We start from the raw sequence: 20,908 nt of genomic DNA on the forward strand, positions 1-20,908 counted from the left end.
ACCCCTACACTTTCCAGAATAGACAACAAAGAAGATGTTTGACGAAAATCTTTGGTTGCCTGCAAATAAAATTTCAAAGCACGAACCATGTCCAAGTTGTGCAACAGACGTTCCTTCTTACAAGACGGATTAGGACACAGAGAAGGAACAACAATTTCTTGATTGATATTCCTGTTAGTAACAACCTTAGGTAGGAACCCAGGCTTGGTACACAAAACCACCTTATCAGCATGGAACACAAGATAAGGAGAGTCACATTGTAATGCAGATAGTTCAGAAACTCTTCGAGCTGAAGAGATAGCAACTAGGAACAAAACTTTCCAAGATAAATGCTTAAGATCTATGGAATGCATGGGTTCAAACGGAACCCCCTGAAGAACTCTAAGAACTAAATTTAGACTCCACGGCGGAGCAATAGGTTTAAACACAGGCTTAATTCTACGTAAGCCTGACAAAAAGCCTGAACGTCTGGAACATCTGCCAGACGCCTGTGCAACAAAATAGAGCAGATATCTGTCCCTTTAGGGAACTAGCTGATAATCCTTTCTCCAATCCCTCTTGGAGAAAAGACAAAACCCTAGGAATCCTGATTTTACTCCAGGAGAAGCCTTTGGATTCGCACCAAAAAAGATATTTACGCCATATCTTATGATAAATTTTCCTGGTAACAGGCTTTCGAGCCTGAATCAAGGTATTTATGACTGACTCAGAGAAACCCCGCTTTGATAGAATGAAACGTTCAATCTCCAAGCAGTCAGTTGCAGAGAAATTAGATTTGGATGCTTGAATGGACCTTGAATCAGAAGGTCCTGTCTCAATGGCAGAGACCATGGTGGAAGGGATGACATGTCCACCAGGTCTGCATACCAAGTCCTGCGTGGCCATGCAGGCGCTATCAAAATCACTGATGCTCTCTCCTGTTTGATTCTGGCAATCAGACGTGGAAGGAGAGGGAAAGGTGGAAACACATAAGCCAGGTTGAACGACCAGGGTACTGCTAGAGCATCTATCAGTACAGCCTGAGGATCCCTTGACCTGGAGCCGTAACAAGGAAGTTTGGCATTCTGACAAGACGCCATCAGATCCAACTCTGGTGTGCCCCATAGCCGAACCAGACTGAGCAAACACCTTCGGATGGAGTTCCCACTCCCCCGGATGAAAAGTCTGACAACTTAGAAAATCTGCCTCCCAGTTCTCTACACCTATGATATAGATCGCTGACAGATGGCAAGAGTGAGCCTCTGCCCATTGGATTATCCTTGAGACCTCTATCATCGCTAAGGAACTCTTTGTTCCGCCCTGATGATTGATATAAGCCACAGTCGTGATGTTGTCCGACTGAAACCTGATGAATCTGGCCGAAGCATTCATGGAATTCCAGACTGCACCCCAGCCCAGAAGACTGGCGTCTGTCGTCACTATAACCCATTCTGGCCTGCGGAAACACATTCCCTGGGACAGATGATCCTGTGACAACCACCAAAGAAGAGATTTTCTCGTCTCTTGATCCAGATTTATCTGAGGAGATAAATCCACATAATCCCCATTCCACTGATTGAGCATGCATAGTTGCAGTGGTCTGAGATGCAAGCAAGTAAACGGAACTATGTCCATTGCCGCTACCATTAGTCCGATTACCTCCATACACTGAGCCCCTGACGGCCGAGGAATGGAATGAAGAGCTCGGCAGGTGGACAAAATCTTTGATTTCCTGACCTCTGTCAGAAATATTTTCATGTCCACCGAGTCTATTAGAGTCCCTAGAAATGAAACTCTTGTGAGGGGGGAAAGAGAACTCTTTTTTACGTTCACTTTCCACCCGTGAGACCTTAGAAAGGCCAACACTAAGTCCGTGTGAGACTTGGCTAGTTGGAAGGAAGACGCTTGAATTAGAATGTCATCTAGATAAGGTGCCACTGCTATGCCCCGTGGCCTTAGAACCACCAGAAGGGACCCTAGCACCTTCGTGAAAATTTGCGGTGCCGTGGCCAACCCGAAAAGGAATAGCCACAAACTGATAATGCTTGTCCAGAAAGGTGAACCTGAGGAACCGGTGATGATCTTTGTGGATAGGAATGTGCAGATACGCATCCTTTAAGTCCACGGTGGTCATATATTGACCCTCCTGGATCAATGGTAAGATAATCTGAATGGTCTCCATCTTAAAAGATGGAACTCTTAGGAATTGGTTTAGGATCTTGAGATCCAGAATTGGTCTGAAGGTTCCCTCCTTTTTGGGAACTATAAACAGATTGGTGTAGAACCCCTGCCCCTGTTCTGCTTTTGGAACTGGGCAGATCACTCCCATGGTAAAAAGGTCTTCTACACAGCGTAAGAACGCCTCTCTTTTTGTCGGGTTTACAGACAATTGAGAAAGATGGAACCTCCCCCTTGGAGGGGAATCCTTGAAAACTAGAATGTATCCCTGGGTTACAATTAATACTGCCCAGGAATCCTGAACGTCTCTTGCCCAGGCCTGAGCAAAGAGAGAAAGGAACGAAAATTATTTTTTTGGTCCTTGTCTTATTTGACTTATCCTGAGGGAGGGTATGACCCTTCCCTCCAGTAATGTCTGAAATGATCTCTTTCAATGCAGGCCCGAATAGGGTCTTATCTTTGAAAGGGATGGACAAAAGCTTAGATTTAGATGACACATCAGCTGACCAGGACTTAAGCCATAACGCTCTACGCGCTAAAATGGCAAAACCTGAATTCTTAGCCGCTAATTTAGCAAGATGAAAAGCGGCATCAGTAATAAAAGAATTGGCCAACTTAAGAGCCTTAATTCTGTCCAAAATATCATCTAGTGGGGTCTCCATCTGAAGAGCCTCTTCTAGAGCCTCGAACCAAAAGGCAGCTGCAGTGGTTACAGGAACAATGCATGCTATAAGTTGAAGAAGAAAACCTTGATGAACAAAAATTTTCTTTAGGAGACCCTCTAATTTGTATCCATAGGATCAATGAAAGCACAACTGTCTTCAATAGGTATAGTTGTACGCTTAGCCAGGGTAGAAATAGCTCCCTCCACCTTAGGGACCGTCTGCCATGAGTCCTTTATGGTGTCAGAAATGGGAAACATTTTCTTAAAAACAGGAGGGGGAGAGAACGGAATACCTGGTTTATCCCACTCCTTAGTAACAATGTCCGAAACAGGAACCTCTAAAACATAATTTATGCTTACATGATAAATTTATTTCTCTTGTAGTGTATTAAGTCCACGGGTCATCCATTACTTATGGAATATATTCCCTTCCCAACAGGAAGTTGCAAGAGGATCACCCAAAGCAGAGCTGCTATATAGCTCCTCCCCTCACATGTCATATCCAGTCATTCGACCGAAACAAGACAAGAAAGGAGAAACCATAGGGTGAAGTGGTGACTGGAGTTTTAATTAAAATTGAGATCTGCCTTAAAAAAAGACAGGGCGGGCCGTGGACTGAATACACTACAAGAGAAATAAATTTATCAGGTAAGCATAAATTATGTTTTCTCTTGTTAAGTGTATTCAGTCCACGGGTCATCCATTACTTATGGGATACCAATACCAAAGCTAAAGTACACGGATGATGGGAGGGACAAGGCAGGAACTTAAACGGAAGGAACCACTGCCTGTAGAACCTTTCTCCCAAAAACAGCCTCCGAAGAAGCAAAAGTGTCAAATTTGTAAAATTTTGAAAAAGTGTGAAGCGAAGACCAAGTCGCAGCCTTGCAAATCTGTTCAACAGAGGCCTCATTTTTAAAGGCCCAGGTGGAAGCCACAGCTCTAGTGGAATGAGCTGTAATTCTTTCAGGGGGCTGCTGTCCAGCAGTCTCATAGGCTAAACGTATTATGCTACGAAGCCAAAAGGAGAGAGAGGTTGCCGAAGCTTTTTGACCTCTCCTCTGTCCAGAGTAAACGACAAACAGGGAAGAAGTTTGATGAAAATCTTTAGTTGCCTGTAAATAGAACTTCAGGGCACGGACTACGTCCAGATTATGCAAAAGGCGTTCCTTCTTTGAAGAAGGATTAGGACATAATGATGGAACAACAATCTCCTGATTGATATTCCTGTTAGAAACTACCTTAGGTAAAAACCCAGGTTTAGTACGCAGAACTACCTTGTCTGAATGGAAAATCAGATAAGGAGAATCACAATGTAAGGCAGATAACTCAGAGATTCTTCGAGCCGAGGAAATAGCCATCAAAAACAGAACTTTCCAAGATAAAAGCTTAATATCAATGGAATGAAGGGGTTCAAACGGAACACCTTGAAGAACTTTAAGAACCAAGTTTAAGCTCCACGGCGGAGCAACAGTCTTAAACACAGGCTTAATCCTAGCCAAAGCCTGACAAAAAGCCTGGACGTCTGGAACTTCTGCCAGACGTTTGTGTAAAAGAATAGACAGAGCAGAAATCTGTCCCTTTAACGAACTAGCAGATAAGCCCTTTTCAAAACCCTCTTGTAGAAAGGACAATATCCTAGGAATCCTAACCTTACTCCATGAGTAACTCTTGGATTCGCACCAATATAAATATTTACGCCATATCTTATGGTAAATTTTTCTGGTAACAGGCTTCCGTGCCTGTATTAAGGTATCAATAACTGACTCCGAGAAACCACGCTTTGATAGTATCAAGCGTTCAATCTCCATGCAGTCAAATTAGATTTGGATGGTTGAAAGGACCTTGTATTAGAAGGTCCTGCCTCAGAGGCAGAGACCATGGTGGACAGGACGACATGTCCACTAGGTCTGCATACCAAGTCCTGCGTGGCCACGCAGGCGCTATCAGAATCACCGATGCTCTCTCCTGTTTGATCTTGGCAATCAGTCAAGGCAGCAGCGGAAACGGTGGAAACACATAAGCCATGTTGAAAACCCAAGGGGCTGCAAGAGCATCTATCAGCGCCGCTCCCGGGTCCCTGGACCTGGATCCGTAACGAGGAAGCTTGGCGTTCTGGCGAGACGCCATGAGATCCAGTTCTGGTTTGCCCCAACGATGAACCAGCTGAAGGAACACCTCCGGATGAAGTTCCCACTCCCCCAGATGAAAAGTCTGGCGACTTAGAAAGTCTGCCTCCCAGTTCTCCACGCCTGGGATGTAAATCGCTGACAGGTGGCAAGAGTGAGACTCTGCCCAGCGAATTATCCTTGAGACTTCTAACATCGCTAGGGAACTCCTGGTTCCCCCATGATGGTTGATGTAAGCCACAGTCGTGATGTTGTCCGACTGAAATCTGATGAACCTCAGTGTTGCTAACTGAGGCCAAGCTAGAAGAGCATTGAATATTGCCCTTAACTCCAGAATATTTATTGGGAGGAGTTTCTCCTCCTGAGTCCACGATCCCTGAGCCTTCAGGGAGTTCCAGACTGCGCCCCAATCTAGAAGGCTGGCATCTGTTGTTACAATCGTCCAATCTGGCCTGCGAAAGGTCATACCCTTGGACAGATGGACCCGAGAAAGCCACTAGAGAAGAGAATCTCTGGTCTCTTGATCCAGATTTAGCAGAGGGGACAAATCTGAATAATCCCCATTCCACTGACTTAGCATGCATAATTGCAGAGGTCTGAGATGCAGGCGCGCAAATGGCACTATGTCCATTGCCGCTACCATTAAGCCGATTACTTCCATGCACTGAGCCACTGACGGGCGTGGAATGGAATGAAGGACACGGCAAGCATTTAGAAGTTTTGATAACCTGGACTCCGTCAGGTAAATTTTCATCTCTACAGAATCTATAAGAGTCCCTAGGAAGGAGACTCTTGTGAGTGGTAATAGAGAACTCTTTTCCACGTTCACCTTCCACCCATGTGACCTCAGAAATGCCAGAACTATCTCTGTATGAGACATGGCAATTTGAAAACTTGACGCTTGTATCAGAATGTCGTCTAGATACAGAGCCACCGCTATGCCTCGCGGTCTTAGAACCGCCAGAAGTGAGCCCAGAACCTTTGTAAAGATTCTCGGGGCCGTAGCTAACCCGAAGGGAAGAGCTACAAACTGGTAATGCCTGTCTAGAAAGGCAAATCTTAGGTACCGATAATGATCTTTGTGAATCGGTATGTGAAGGTAGGCATCCTTTAAGTCCACTGTGGTCATGTACTGACCCTCTTGGATCATGGGTAGGATGGTTCGAATAGTTTCCATTTTGAATGATGGAACTCTGAGGAATTTTTTTAAGATCTTTAAGTCCAAGATTGGTCTGAAGGTTCCCTCTTTCTTGGGATCTACAAACAGATTTGAGTAAAATCCTTGCCCTTGTTCCGTCCGCGGAACTGGGTGGATCACCCCCATTACTAGGAGGTCTTGTACACAGCGTAGAAATGCCTCTTTCTTTATTTGGTTTGCTGATATCCTTGAAAGATGAAATCTCCCTTGTGGAGGAGAAGCTTTGAAGTCCAGAAGATATCCCTGAGATATGATCTCCAACGCCCAGGGATCCTGGACATCTCTTGCCCACGCCTGGGCGAAGAGAGAAAGTCTGCCCCCCACTAGATCCGTTTCCGGATAGGAGGCCATCCCTTCATGCTGTCTTAGGGGCAGTAGTAGGTTTTCTGGCCTGCTTGCCCTTGTTCCAGGACTGGTTAGTTTTCCAGGCCTGTCTGTAACGAGCAACAGTTCCTTCCTGTTTTGGAGCGGAGGAAGTTGATGCTGCTCCTGCCTTGAAGTTTCGAAAGGCACGAAAATTAGACTGTTTGGCCTTTGATTTGGCCCTGTCCTGAGGAAGGGTATGACCCTTACCTCCAGTAATGTCAGCGATAATTTCTTTCAGGCCGGGCCCGAATAAGGTTTGCCCCTTGAAAGGAATATTAAGCAATTTAGATTTAGAAGTCACGTCAGCTGACCAGGATTTAAGCCATAGCGCTCTGCGCGCCTGGATGGCGAATCCGGAGTTCTTAGCCGTTAGTTTAGTTAAATGTACAATAGCATCAGAAATAAATGCATTACCTAGCTTAAGTGCTTTAAGCTTGTCCATAATTTCATCCAATGGAGCTGTGTGAATGGCCTCTTCTAGAGACTCAAACCAGAATGCCGGCGCAATGCATGCAAGGGGCTGTAAGATAAAACCTTGTTGAACAAACATTTTCTTAAGATAAACTTCTAATTTTTTATCCATTGGATCCGAAAAAGCACAACTATCCGCCACCGGGGTAGTGGTACGCTTAGCTAAAGTAGAAACTGCTCCCTCCACCTTAGGGACCGTCTGCCATAGGTCCCGTGTAGTGGAGTCTATTGGAAACATTTTCCTAAATATAGGAGGTGGGGAAAAGGGCACACCGGGTCTATCCCACTCCTTGCTAATAATTTCTGTAAGCCTTTTAGGTATAGGAAAAACGTCAGTACACACCGGCACCGCGTAGTATCTATCCAGCCTACATAATTTCTCTGGAATTGCAACTGTGTTACAGTTATTCAGAGCTGCTAAAACCTCCCCTAGCAATACACGGAGGTTCTCAAGCTTAAATTTAAAATTAGAGATCTCTGAATCTGGTTTCTCTGGATCAGATCCGTCACCCACAGAATGAAGCTCTCCGTCCTCATGTTCTGCAAACTGTGACGCAGTATCGGACATGGCTCTCACAGCACCAGCGCGCTCTGTCCTTATCCCAGAGCAATCGCGCTTGCCTCTTAATTCTGGCAATTTAGATAATACTTCTGTCAGGGTATTATTCATAATAGTAGCCATGTCTTGTAAAGTGATTTGTATGGGCGTCTCTGATGTACTTGGCGCCACAATATCACGCGCCTCCTGAGCGGGAGGCGAAGGTACTGACACGTGAGGAGAGTTAGTCGGCATAACTTCCCCCTCGTTGTCTGGTGATAATTCCTTTATAGATAAAGACTGACCTTTATTATTTAAAGTAAAATCAATACATTTAGTACACATATTTCTATGGGGCTCCACACTGGCCTTCAAACATAGTGAACAAACAGATTCATCTGTGTCAGACATGTTTAAACAGACTAGCAATGAGACTAGCAAGCTTGGAAAACACAGAGCAGATAACTCAGAAACTCTTCTAGCAGAAGAAATAGCAACCAAAAACAAAACTTTCCAAGATAACAACTTAATATCTATGGAATGTAGAGGTTCAAACGGAACCCCTTGAAGAACTGAAAGAACTAGATTTAAACTCCAGGGAGGAGTCAAAGGTCTGTAAACAGGCTTGATCCTAACCAGAGCCTGAACAAATGCTTGAACATCTGGCACAGCTGCCAGTCGTTTGTGTAATAAGACAGATAAAGCAGAAATCTGTCCCTTTAGAGAACTCGCTGATAATCCTTTATCCAAACCCTCTTGTAGAAAGGAAAGGATCTTAGGGATTTTGATCTTATTCCATAAGAATCCCTTGGATTCACACCAGCAGATATATCTTTTCCATATTTTATAGTAAATTTTTCTAGTTACCGGTTTTCTGGCTTGAACTAGAGTATCTATCACAGAATCTGAAAACCCACGCTTTGATATAATCAAGCGTTCAATTTCCAAGCCGTCAGCTGGAGGGAAACTAGATTTGGATGTTCGAATGGACCTTGTACTAGAAGATCCTGTCTCAAAGGTAGCTTCCATGGTGGAGCCGATGACATATTCACCAGGTCTGCATACCAAGTCCTGCATGGCCACGCAGGAGCTATCAAGATCACCGAGGCCCTCTCCTGTTTGATCCTGGCTACCAGCCTGGGAATGAGAGGAAACGGTGGAAACACATAGGCTAGGTTGAAGGTCCAAGGCGCTACTAGTGCATCCACTAGAGTCGCCTTGGTATCCCTGGATCTGGACCCGTAGCAAGGAACCTTGAAGTTCTGACGAGACGCCATCAGATCCATATCTGGAATGCCCCATAATTGAGTCAACTGGGCAAAGATCTCCGGGTGGAGTTCCCACTCCCCCGGATGGAATGTCTGACGACTCAGATAATCCGCCTCCCAGTTTTCCACACCTGGGATGTGGATCGCAGATAGGTGGCAGGAGTGATCCTCTGCCCATTTTATTATTTTGGTCACTTCTTTCATCGCCAGGGAACTCCTTGTTCTCCCCCTGATGATTGATATAAGCAACAGTCGTCATGTTGTCTGATTGGAATCTTATGAATCTGGCCTTTGCTAGTTGAGGCCAAGCCCTGAGAGCATTGAATATCGCTCTCAGTTCCAGAATGTTTATCGGGAGAAGAGACTCTTCCCGAGACCATAGTCCCTGAGCCTTCAGGGATTTCCAGACCGCGCCCCAGCCCACTAGACTGGCGTCGGTCGTGACGATGACCCACTCTGGTCTGCGGAAGAACATTCCCTGGGAAAGGTGGTCCAGGGTTAGCCACCAACGGAGTGAGTCTCTGGTCTTCTGATCTACTTGAATCACTGGAGACAAGTCTGTATAGTCCCCATTCCACTGTTTCAGCATGCACAGTTGTAATGGTCTTAGATGAATTCGCGCAAAAGGAACTATGTCCATTGCTGCAACCATCAATCCTACTACTTCCATGCACTGAGCTACGGAAGGATGAGGAATAGAATGAAGAACTTGACAAGCGTTTAGAAGTTTTGACTTTCTGACTTCTGTCAGGAAAATCCTCATTTCTAAGGAATCTATTATTGTTCCCAAGAAGGGAACTCTTGTCGACGGAGACAGGGAATTTTTTTCTATGTTCACCTTCCATCCGTGAGATCTGAGAAAGGCCAGAACGATGTCTGTGTGAGCCTTTGCCTTTGAAAGAGACAACGCTTGTATTAGAATGTCGTCCAAGTACGGTACTACTGCAATGCTCCTTGGTCTTAGAACCGCTAGAAGGGATCCGAGTACCTTTGTGAAAATCCTTGGAGCAGTGGCTAACCCGAATGGGAGGGCCACAAACTGGTAATGTTTGTCCAGAAAGGCGAACCTTAGGAACTGATGATGTTCTTTGTGGATAGGAATATGTAGATACGCATCCTTTATATCCACGGTAGTCATAAATTGACCTTCCTGGATGGTGGGTAGAATCGTTCGAATGGTTTCCATTTTGAACGATGGTACTCTGAGAAATTTGTTTAGGATCTTTAAATCCAGATTTGAGTAAAATCCCATTCCTTGTTCCGCCGTTGGAACTGGGTGTATCACTCCCATCTTTAACAGGTCTTCTACACAATGTAAGAATGCCTGTCTCTTTATTTGGTTTGAGGATAAGTGAGACATGTGGAACCTTCCCCTTGGGGGTAGTTCCTTGAATTCCAGAAGATAACCCTGAGAAACTATTTCTAGTGTCCAGGGATCCTGAACATCTCTTGCCCAAGCCCGAGCAAAGAGAGAGAGTCTGCCCCCTACTAGATCCGGTCCCAGATCGGGGGCTACTCCTTCATGCTGTTTTGTTAGCAGCAGCAGGCTTCTTGGCCTGCTTACCCTTGTTCCAGCCTTGCGTCGGTTTCCAGGCTGGTTTGGTTTGAGAGGCATTACCCTCTTGTCTAGAGGCTGCAGAGTTGGAGGCCGGTCCGTTCCTGAAATTGCGAAAGGAACGAAAATTAGACTTATTCTTGGCTTTGAAAGGCCTATCTTGTGGGAGGGCATGGCCCTTTCCCCCAGTGATGTCTGAAATAATCTCTTTCAATTCTGGCCCAAAGAGAGTCTTACCCTTGAAGGGGATATTAAGTAATTTTGTCTTGGAAGATACATCCGCTGACCAAGACTTTAGCCAAAGCGTTCTGCGCGCCACAATTGCAAACCCTGAATTTTTCGCCGCTAATCTAGCTAGTTGCAAAGTGGCATCTAAAATAAAAGAATTAGCCAACTTGAGTGCGTGAACTCTGTCCATAACCTCCTCATACGGAGTCTCTCTACTGAGCGACTTTTCTAGTTCCTCGAACCAGAACCACGCTGCTGTAGTGACAGGAACAATGCACGAAATGGGTTGCAGGAGGTAACCTTGCTGTACAAAAATCTTTTTAAGCAAACCCTCCAATTTTTTATCCATAGGATCTTTGAAAGCACAATTATCCTCGATAGGAATAGTAGTGCGCTTGTTTAAAGTAGAAACTGCCCCCTCGACCTTAGGGACTGTCTGCCATAAGTCCTTTCTGGGGTCGACCATAGGAAATAATTTCTTAAATATAGGAGGGGGGACAAAAGGTATGCCGGGCTTCTCCCACTCCTTATTCACTATATCCGCCACCCGCTTGGGTATAGGAAAAGCGTCAGGATGCACCGGAACCTCTAGGAACTTGTCCATCTTGCATAATTTTTCTGGAATGACCAGGTTGTCACAATCATCCAGAGTAGATAACACCTCCTTAAGCAGTGCGCGGAGATGCTCTAATTTAAATTTAAATGTCACAACATCAGGTTCTGCTTGTTGAGAAATTTTACCTGAATCTGAAATTTCCCCATCCGACAAAACCTCCCTCATGACCCCTTCAGATTGGTGTGAGGGTATGACAGAGCAATTATCATCAGCGCCCTCCTGCTCTACATTGTTTAAAACAGAGCAATCACGCTTTCTCTGATATGCAGGCATTTTGGATAAAATATTTGCTATGGAGTTATCCATTACTGCCGTTAATTGTTGCATAGTAATAAGCATTGGCGCGCTAGAAGTACTAGGGGCCTCCTGCGTGGGCAAAACTGGTGTAGACACAGAAGGAAATGATGTAGAACTATGTCTACTCCCTTCATCTGATGAATCATCTTGGGCAACTTTACTATCTGTGGCAATACTGTCCTTTGTTTGGACGCTATGGCACAATTATCACACAATTTTGAAGGGGGACACACATTGATCTTCAAACATATAGAACATAGCTTATCTGAAGGTGCAGACATGTTAAACAGGCTTAAACTTGTCAAAAAAGTAAAAAAACCGTTTTAAAACAAAACCGTTACTGTCTCTTTAAATTTTAAACAGTGCACACTTTATTACTGAATATGTGAAAAAGTATGAAGGAATTGTTCAAAATTTACCAAATTTTCACCACAGCTTTAACCCTTAAAATAAAGAAACCGGAGCCGGTTACAGTTTTAACCCCTCTACAGTCCCAGCTACAGCCTTTGCTGCGACTTTACCAAACCCAGGGGGGAATACGATACCAGATGAAGCCTTCTAGGAACTTTTCCAACTACTTTCAGATCCTCACACATGCATCTGCATGTCTTGCTCTCAAAAGTAACTGCGCATTAATGGCGCGAAAATGAGGCTCAGCCTACAACTGGGAAGGCCCTTCCTGACTGGAAAGGTGTCTAACACAGTGCCTGACGTTAAAAAACGTTCCCCAAGCTTATAAGTGTGAATTAAAAGCATAAACATGTATAAAATGCCCAAATAAAGCAATCGATTTTGCCCATAAAAGTGTCTACCAGTTTTATAGCCCATATTAAGCCCTTTATTCTGTTTGAGACTAAGAAAATGGCTTACCGGTCCCCATGAGGGGAAATGACAGCCTTCCAGCATTACACAGTCTTGTTAGAAATATGGCTAGTCATACCTTAAGCAGAAAAGTCTGCTAACTGTTTCCCCCAACTGAAGTTACTTCATCTCAACAGTCCTATGTGGAAAAAGCAAACGATTTTAGTTACTGTCTGCTAAAATCATCTTCCTCTCACAAACAGAACTCTTCATCTTTTTCTGTTTCAGAGTAAATAGTACATACCAGCACTATTTTAAAATAACAAACTCTTGATAGTAGAATTAAAAAACTACAACTAAACACCACATACTCTTAACCATCTCCGTGGAGATGTTGCCTGTGCAACGGCAAAGAGAATGACTGGGGTGGGCGGAGCCTAGGAGGGACTATATGGACAGCTTTGCTGGGACTCTTTGCCATTTCCTGTTGGGGAAGAGATTTTCCCACAAGTAAGGATGACGCCGTGGACCGGACACACCAATGTTGGAGAAAAATTAACCCTTTATGCAAGCTAGTAAAAACTTATGATAACACTAGGATTACTGCTTACCCTTCCCCTAATGGGGACACTGTCAGCCTTTCTGAGTTAACACAGTCTCTGCAGAAAATATGACTGAACATACCTCATTGCTGTATAGCAAGAAACCGTTACTCACACTGAAGTTTTCCTGTACTCCTCAGCTTCTGTGGGAACAGCAGTGGACCTTAGTTACAAATGCTAAGATCATCATCCTCCAGGCAGAAATCTTCATCTATGTCCTGCCTGAGAGTAAAAAGTACAACACCGGTACCATTTAAAAATAACAAACACTTGATTGAAGATAAAATAAAACTAACAGTTTAACACCTCTTCTGTTTACTCTTCCTGCTTAGAGCCAGCAAAGAGAATGACTGGGGGGTGGAGTTAAGGGGGGAGCTATATAGACAGCTCTGCTGTGGTGCTCTCTTTGCTACTTCCTGTCAGGAAGGACAATATCCCACAAGTTAGGATGAATCCGTGGACTCAGTACGTCATGCAAAAGAAAACATAAAATGCTAGAAGCATTTTTGTTAATGGAAATATACTGCACAAATGCTTCTATTTCACATTGAAATGCACCCGTGTAATTTTATTTTTGACCTTTCTATCCCTCTATCCCTTTAAGACATCAGCTCCAGAGCAGCAATGTACTACTGGGACCTAACTGAACGCATCTGGTGAGCTAATGACAAGAGACAAACGTGTGTTGCCACCAATCGCAAGTAGTTTATTGCTGTTGCTAAAGTATATGTACATATATTTTTGAACAAACAAAATGTGTCCTTTTTCTATTTCATTTTTAAATATATTCATATTATCTAAAGATTATAATATATTCTACTACTTGACATGGGGATTATGAACATAAATAGTTTGATTTGATTTTGCTTGCATTTAGGTTATACAGAAACCGCCCAAAAACGCCAATGTCTGCTTACTCAAGCATTTAAAAAAAAATTTGATTTTCTTGTTATAACACATATGTTATTAATACATATTAATTAAATATAAAAAAAAACCAATGCTTCTAATGTATTGGAATTTAACAGAAAATCAAGATCCTCACAGCCCAGATGAATACAATGTTTTTGCAAGGAAATCGAAAATGGATTGAAATTGGACCAAAAACTATAAAAAATTAGCCATAACATTTGCTTTACCACTTCATTACAGACCACCAAATGAAAATCAAGCACAGTAGTGTCTATAAACAATTATGCATTCTGAAAAAGTGAAGATAATTGTCCAAAGCCTACTTTTGGGGCGTATTTAGAAGTCTTACCCCCCCCCCCCCGAAAAAAGGCTGTATTATCCCCACAGCATTATCACAAACAGAACATAATATTGAAGGTGGTGTGTTGTATAACAAACTCTTGGTGACTTGTGTTATGTTACTACTTTGAATATGTCAAGCACTGTTAATTCTTATGGAAAAAAATGAGTTAATCCAGAGTTCTGTATAAGTGATCTGGTAACCATTCATCTGTTGCTCGGGTGTTAGGAGGGAGAGCTGACAAAAGGAGATTAATGCATATGTAACAATTAGAAAGGGGTAACTGCTCACACATTTTTAAATATGCAACAGTCACTGCACTTCAGCTGCAAAGACAATGTAGAATTGCACATAAAACACTGCCCCCCACACACTTAATTGCAGTGCAAAGAAAATATACTTGTTTGTAGGCTTCCAATGTCACATTTTATTTAGTCAATTGCAAAAAGCTGTGTAGACTGGATTTATATAATGTCTTGGAGATGAATAAAATAATGTTGTTGGGGGATTTTATAGAGATCTTTTACATATGTACATACAGTGGCCTAGATTTAGAGTTCGGCGGTAAAAGGGCTGTTAACGCTCCGCGGGTTTTTTTCTGGCCGCACCATAAATTTAACTCTGGTATCGAGAGTTCAAACAAATGCTGCGTTAGGCTCCAAAAAAGGAGCGTAGAGCATTTTTACCGCAAATGCAACTCTCGATACCAGAGTTGCTTACGGACGCGGCCGGCATCAAAAACGTGCTCGTGCACGATTCTCCCATAGGAAACAATGGGGCTGTTTGAGCTGAAAAAAAACCTAACACCTGCAAAAAAGCAGCGTTCAGCTCCTAACGCAGCCCCATTGTTTCCTATGGGGAAACACCTCCTAAGTCTGCACCTAACACCCTAACATGTACCCCGAGTCTAAACACCCCTAACCTTACACTTATTAACCCCTAATCTGCCGCCCTCGCTATCGCTGACCCCTGCATTACACTTTTAACCCCTAATCTGCCGCTCCGTAAACCGCCGCCACCTACGTTATCCCTATGTACCCCTAATCTGCTGCCCTAACATCGCCGACCCCTATGTTATATTTATTAACCCCTAATCTGCCCCCCACAACGTCGCCGACACCTACCTACACTTATTAACCCCTAATCTGCCGAGCGGACCTGAGCGCTACTATAATAAAGTTATTAACCCCTAATCCGCCTCACTAACCCTATCATAAATAGTATTAACCCCTAATCTGCCCTCCCTAACATCGCCGACACCTACCTTCAATTATTAACCCCTAATCTGCCGACCGGAGCTCACCGCTATTCTAATAAATGTATTAACCCCTAAAGCTAAGTCTAACCCTAACACTAACACCCCCCTAAGTTAAATATAATTTTTATCTAACGAAATAAATTAACTCTTATTAAATAAATAATTCCTATTTAAAGCTAAATACTTACCTGTAAAATACATCCTAATATAGCTACAATATAAATTATAATTATATTATACCTATTTTAGGATTAATATTTATTTTACAGGCAACTTTGTAATTATTTTAACCAGGTACAATAGCTATTAAATAGTTAAGAACTATTTAATAGTTACCTAGTTAAAATAATTACAAATTTACCTGTAAAATAAATCCTAACCTAAGATATAATTAAACCTAACACTACCCTATCAATAAAATAATTAAATAAACTACCTACAATTACCTACAATTAACCTAACACTACACTATCAATAAATTAATTAAACACAATTGCTACAAATAAATAAAATTAAATAAACTATCTAAAGTACAAAAAATAAAAAAGAACTAAGTTACAGAAAATAATAAAATATTTACAAACATAAGAAAAATATTACAACAATTTTAAACTAATTACACCTACTCTAAGCCCCCTAATAAAATAACAAAGCCCCCCAAAATAAAAAATTCCCTACCCTATTCTAAAATACAAATATTACAAGCTCTTTTACCTTACCAGCCCTGAACAGGGCCCTTTGCGGGGCATGCCCCAAGAATTTCAGCTCTTTTGCCTGTAAAAAAAAACATACTATACCCCCCCCCCCAACATTACAACCCACCACCCACATACCCCTAATCTAACCCAAACCCCCCTTAAATAAACCTAACACTACCCCCCTGATGATCTTCCTACCTTGTCTTCACCATGCCAGGTTCACCGATCCGTCCTGGCTCCAAGATCTTCATCCAACCCAAGCGGGGGCTAGACATCCACTGAAGAAGTCCAGAAGAGGGTCCAAAGTCTTCCTCCTATCCGGCAAGAAGAGGACATCCGGACCGGCAAACATCTTCTCCAAGCGGCATCTTCTATCTTCTTCCATCCGATGACGACCGGCTCCATCTTGAAGACCTCCAGCGCGGATCCATCCTCTTCTTCCGACGACTAGACGACGAATGACGGTTCCTTTAAGGGACGTCATCCAAGATGGCGTCCCTCGAATTCCGATTGGCTGATAGGATTCTATCAGCCAATCGGAATTAAGGTAGGAATTTTCTGATTGGCTGATGGAATCAGCCAATCAGAATATAGTTCAATCCGATTGGCTGATCCAATCAGCCAATCAGATTGAGCTCGCATTCTATTGGCTGATCGGAACAGCCAATAGAATGCGAGCTCAATCTGATTGGCTGATTGGATCAGCCAATCGGATTGAACTATATTCTGATTGGCTGATTCCATCAGCCAATCAGAAAATTCCTACCTTAATTCCGATTGGCTGATAGAATCCTATCAGCCAATCGGAATTCGAGGGACGCCATCTTGGATGACGTCCCTTAAAGGAACCGTCATTCGTCGTCTAGTCGTCGGAAGAAGAGGATGGATCCGCGCTGGAGGTCTTCAAGATGGAGCCGGTCGTCATCGGATGGAAGAAGATAGAAGATGCCGCTTGGAGAAGATGTTTGCCGGTCCGGATGTCCTCTTCTTGCCGGATAGGAGGAAGACTTTGGACCCTCTTCTGGACTTCTTCAGTGGATGTCTAGCCCCCGCTTGGGTTGGATGAAGATCTTGGAGCCAGGACGGATCGGTGAACCTGGCATGGTGAAGACAAGGTAGGAAGATCATCAGGGGGGTAGTGTTAGGTTTATTTAAGGGGGGTTTGGGTTAGATTAGGGGTATGTGGGTGGTGGGTTGTAATGTTGGGGGGGGGGTATAGTATGTTTTTTTTTACAGGCAAAAGAGCTGAAATTCTTGGGGCATGCCCCGCAAAGGGCCCTGTTCAGGGCTGGTAAGGTAAAAGAGCTTGTAATATTTGTATTTTAGAATAGGGTAGGGAATTTTTTATTTTGGGGGGCTTTGTTATTTTATTAGGGGGCTTAGAGTAGGTGTAATTAGTTTAAAATTGTTGTAATATTTTTCTTATGTTTGTAAATATTTTATTATTTTCTGTAACTTAGTTCTTTTTTATTTTTTGTACTTTAGATAGTTTATTTAATTTTATTTATTTGTAGCAATTGTGTTTAATTAATTTATTGATAGTGTAGTGTTAGGTTAATTGTAGGTAATTGTAGGTAGTTTATTTAATTATTTTATTGATAGGGTAGTGTTAGGTTTAATTATATCTTAGGTTAGGATTTATTTTACAGGTAAATTTGTAATTATTTTAACTAGGTAACTATTAAATAGTTCTTAACTATTTAATAGCTATTGTACCTGGTTAAAATAATTACAAAGTTGCCTGTAAAATAAATATTAATCCTAAAATAGGTATAATATAATTATAATTTATATTGTAGCTATATTAGGATGTATTTTACAGGTAAGTATTTAGCTTTAAATAGGAATTATTTATTTAATAAGAGTTAATTTATTTCGTTAGATAAAAATTATATTTAACTTAGGGGGGTGTTAGTGTTAGGGTTAGACTTAGCTTTAGGGGTTAATACATTTATTAGAATAGCGGTGAGCTCCGGTCGGCAGATTAGGGGTTAATAATTGAAGGTAGGTGTCGGCGATGTTAGGGAGGGCAGATTAGGGGTTAATACTATTTATGATAGGGTTAGTGAGGCGGATTAGGGGTTAATAACTTTATTATAGTAGCGCTCAGGTCCGCTCGGCAGATTAGGGGTTAATAAGTGTAGGTAGGTGTCGGCGACGTTGTGGGGGGCAGATTAGGGGTTAATAAATATAACATAGGGGTCGGCGATGTTAGGGGTAGCAGATTAGGGGTACATAGGGATAACGTAGGTGGCGGCGATTTGCGGTCGGAAGATTAGGGGTTAATTATTTTAAGTAGCTTGCGGCGACGTTGTGGGGGGCAAGTTAGGGGTTAATAGATATAATACAGGGGTCGGCGGTGTTAGGGGCAGCAGATTAGGGGTACATAAGTATAACGTAGGTGGCGGTCGGCAGATTAGGGGTTAAAAATTTTAATCGAGTGGCGGCGATGTGGGGGGACCTCGGTTTAGGGGTACATAGGTAGTTTATGGGTGTTAGTGTACTTTAGGGTACAGTAGTTAAGAGCTCTATAAACCGGCGTTAGCCAGAAAGCTCTTAACTCCTGCTATTTTCAGGCGGCTGGAATCTTGTCGTTAGAGCTCTAACGCTCACTGCAGAAACGACTCTAAATACCAGCGTTAGAAAGATCCCATTGAAAAGATAGGCTACGCAAATGGCGTAGGGGGATCTGCGGTATGGAAAAGTTGCGGCTGAAAAGTGAGCGTTAGACCCTTTAATCACTGACTCCAAATACCAGCGGGCGCCCAAAACCAGCGTTAGGAGCCTCTAACGCTGGTTTTGACGGCTACCGCCGAACTCTAAATCTAGGCCAGTGTGTGCACGTGCATTTTGCCTACCACTCATGCTTAAAATGGACATAAAACAAGTTGGGATAGAGACAAAATATATGTACTTTAATTACTTTACCTCCAAATTTATACTTCAGTGTCTCGCCATTAACCCTTTCTTTTTAGTTTCTGAAGTGTAAAGCTCTAACTCCTCCACACATTTCCTTCTATGGCTGTATCTATATCCATTGTTGTTTTGGTAGAATGCAAAAATCCATAGAGTGTATCTGCTAGAAACTGTGAACTCAGGTGAAATACAATGCCTGTGTCTAAACACTGATAAGAGGGGTGGAGTTGGCTGCTCCAGGCAGCTTAGCTATGTAATTCATTTTGCTTATTTTTGAAAATGATTTTAAAATACTTGCCAGCAATTTTTAAACATTTTTTAATGCAAACTATTTTTAATTAATTAGCCCTTTTAGGATATGTACAGATCTCAACCTGTGTTATGTCCCTTTAAAGGGACAGTCTACTCCAGAATTGTTATTGTTTTAAAAGATAGATAATTCCTTTATGACCAATTCCCCAGTTTTGCATAACCAACACAGTTATAATACACTTTTTACCTCTGTGATTACCTTGTGTCTAAGCCTTTATAAACTGCCCGTTATATCAGTTCTTTTAACAGAATTGCATTTTAGCCAATCCGTTCCCTATCATAAGTAATTCCATGGGCGCGAGCACAATGTTATCTATATGGCACACGTGAACTAATGCCCTCTAGCTGTGAAAAATATCAAATGCATTCAGATAAGAGGCGGCCCTCAAGGGGATTAGAAATCAGCATACGAGCCTACCTAGGTTTAGCTTTCAACTAAGAAAACCAAGAGAACAAAGCAAATTTGATAGAAGTGAATTGGAAAGTTGTTTAAAATTGCATGCCCTATCTGAATCATGAAAGTTAAATTTTTACTAGACTGTCCATTTAAGTGCTGGCAACTTTGACTCTAGGGACAGGTTTAGTAACTTGGATGTACGCATTAGTTTACTGTTCAGTGGGCTTTTTGTAGTTCTATACTTTTATCTTGTGTTGGCTAACTACAACTTTAGGTAAATCCCATTATTTGCAGCAAACACAATCTTGTGAATCCTACTTACATTTTCATGTCGTTGATACCCAGTTTGCCGTGAAAATGTTTGCCAACATCACACCCAAACCAAACAGCCTGTGTAAAATAAAACAATGCAATTACATATTGCAGAGAATAGAAAAAACAATTTGTAACCAATGTCAGATCATCTGTGCTTCATGAGTATAGGTATCAGCTAGAATAAAGGGCATTTCTCTCAATGCTTACTTAACACACTGTTTTTTTATTAATAAAATTGTTTTACCTAAAGCGGCATCCCATTAACACCTTAACCTGAGATATGTCTATAATGTTCCATTCTAATGCAAAAACAAAATACTCTAACTCATTTATTTATAGCACTTATATCCCTTGCAAACCATGTGTTTAACCTGCTCAGAGCCATTTGAAATTGCAACTCTTGCGCAAGACAAGGCTGATGATTGGTGGCTATGTGCATAAGCTGCACCTAATTGGCTTAACAACCAGATAATCCTCAAATGATTCAATGTGTTGTAGTTCCAAGAGGGTCTCTAACTATGTGCTTAACCATTTAACGTTAATCACACGGGGGAATAATCTTATGCATCGAACAGCTTATCAAAACATTTTCTTCAAAATAAAAAATCATTTAATAAGTTTTTTCTTAAAGAATGGGACAATAGTGTGTTTGACAAAAAGTTAAAAGAATATTACAGACCTAATACAAATGGAGATACTGAGCCCAAACAATGTTTTTTTAAAAACATGTCATATACTAATTTAATCATTTAAAAAGCTAAATCCCAGTGCATACAAAGCAGCTGAATAATATTTTAAAAAATTGAGATAAAGTGTGCAAATTATTAAAAAAACAACACATCTATTATCAAAATTGTATGCCTTTTCATT

The 20,908-nt window shown here is 42.1% G+C and overlaps 1 protein-coding gene across 1 annotated transcript in view; it reads right to left on the minus strand.

The window, feature by feature from the left end:
- The window catches only part of BLMH (bleomycin hydrolase), a 236,895-nt gene that overhangs the window by 69,663 nt on the left and 146,324 nt on the right, over nucleotides 1-20,908 (minus strand). The window contains exon 9 of the mRNA XM_053706144.1: nucleotides 20,046-20,113. Coding sequence (XP_053562119.1) covers nucleotides 20,046-20,113 — 68 coding nt within the window. The remainder of the gene's footprint in view (nucleotides 1-20,045; nucleotides 20,114-20,908) is intronic.

Source organism: Bombina bombina, chromosome 3 (assembly GCF_027579735.1).
Source record: "Bombina bombina isolate aBomBom1 chromosome 3, aBomBom1.pri, whole genome shotgun sequence".
Taxonomy (NCBI): domain Eukaryota; kingdom Metazoa; phylum Chordata; class Amphibia; order Anura; family Bombinatoridae; genus Bombina; species Bombina bombina.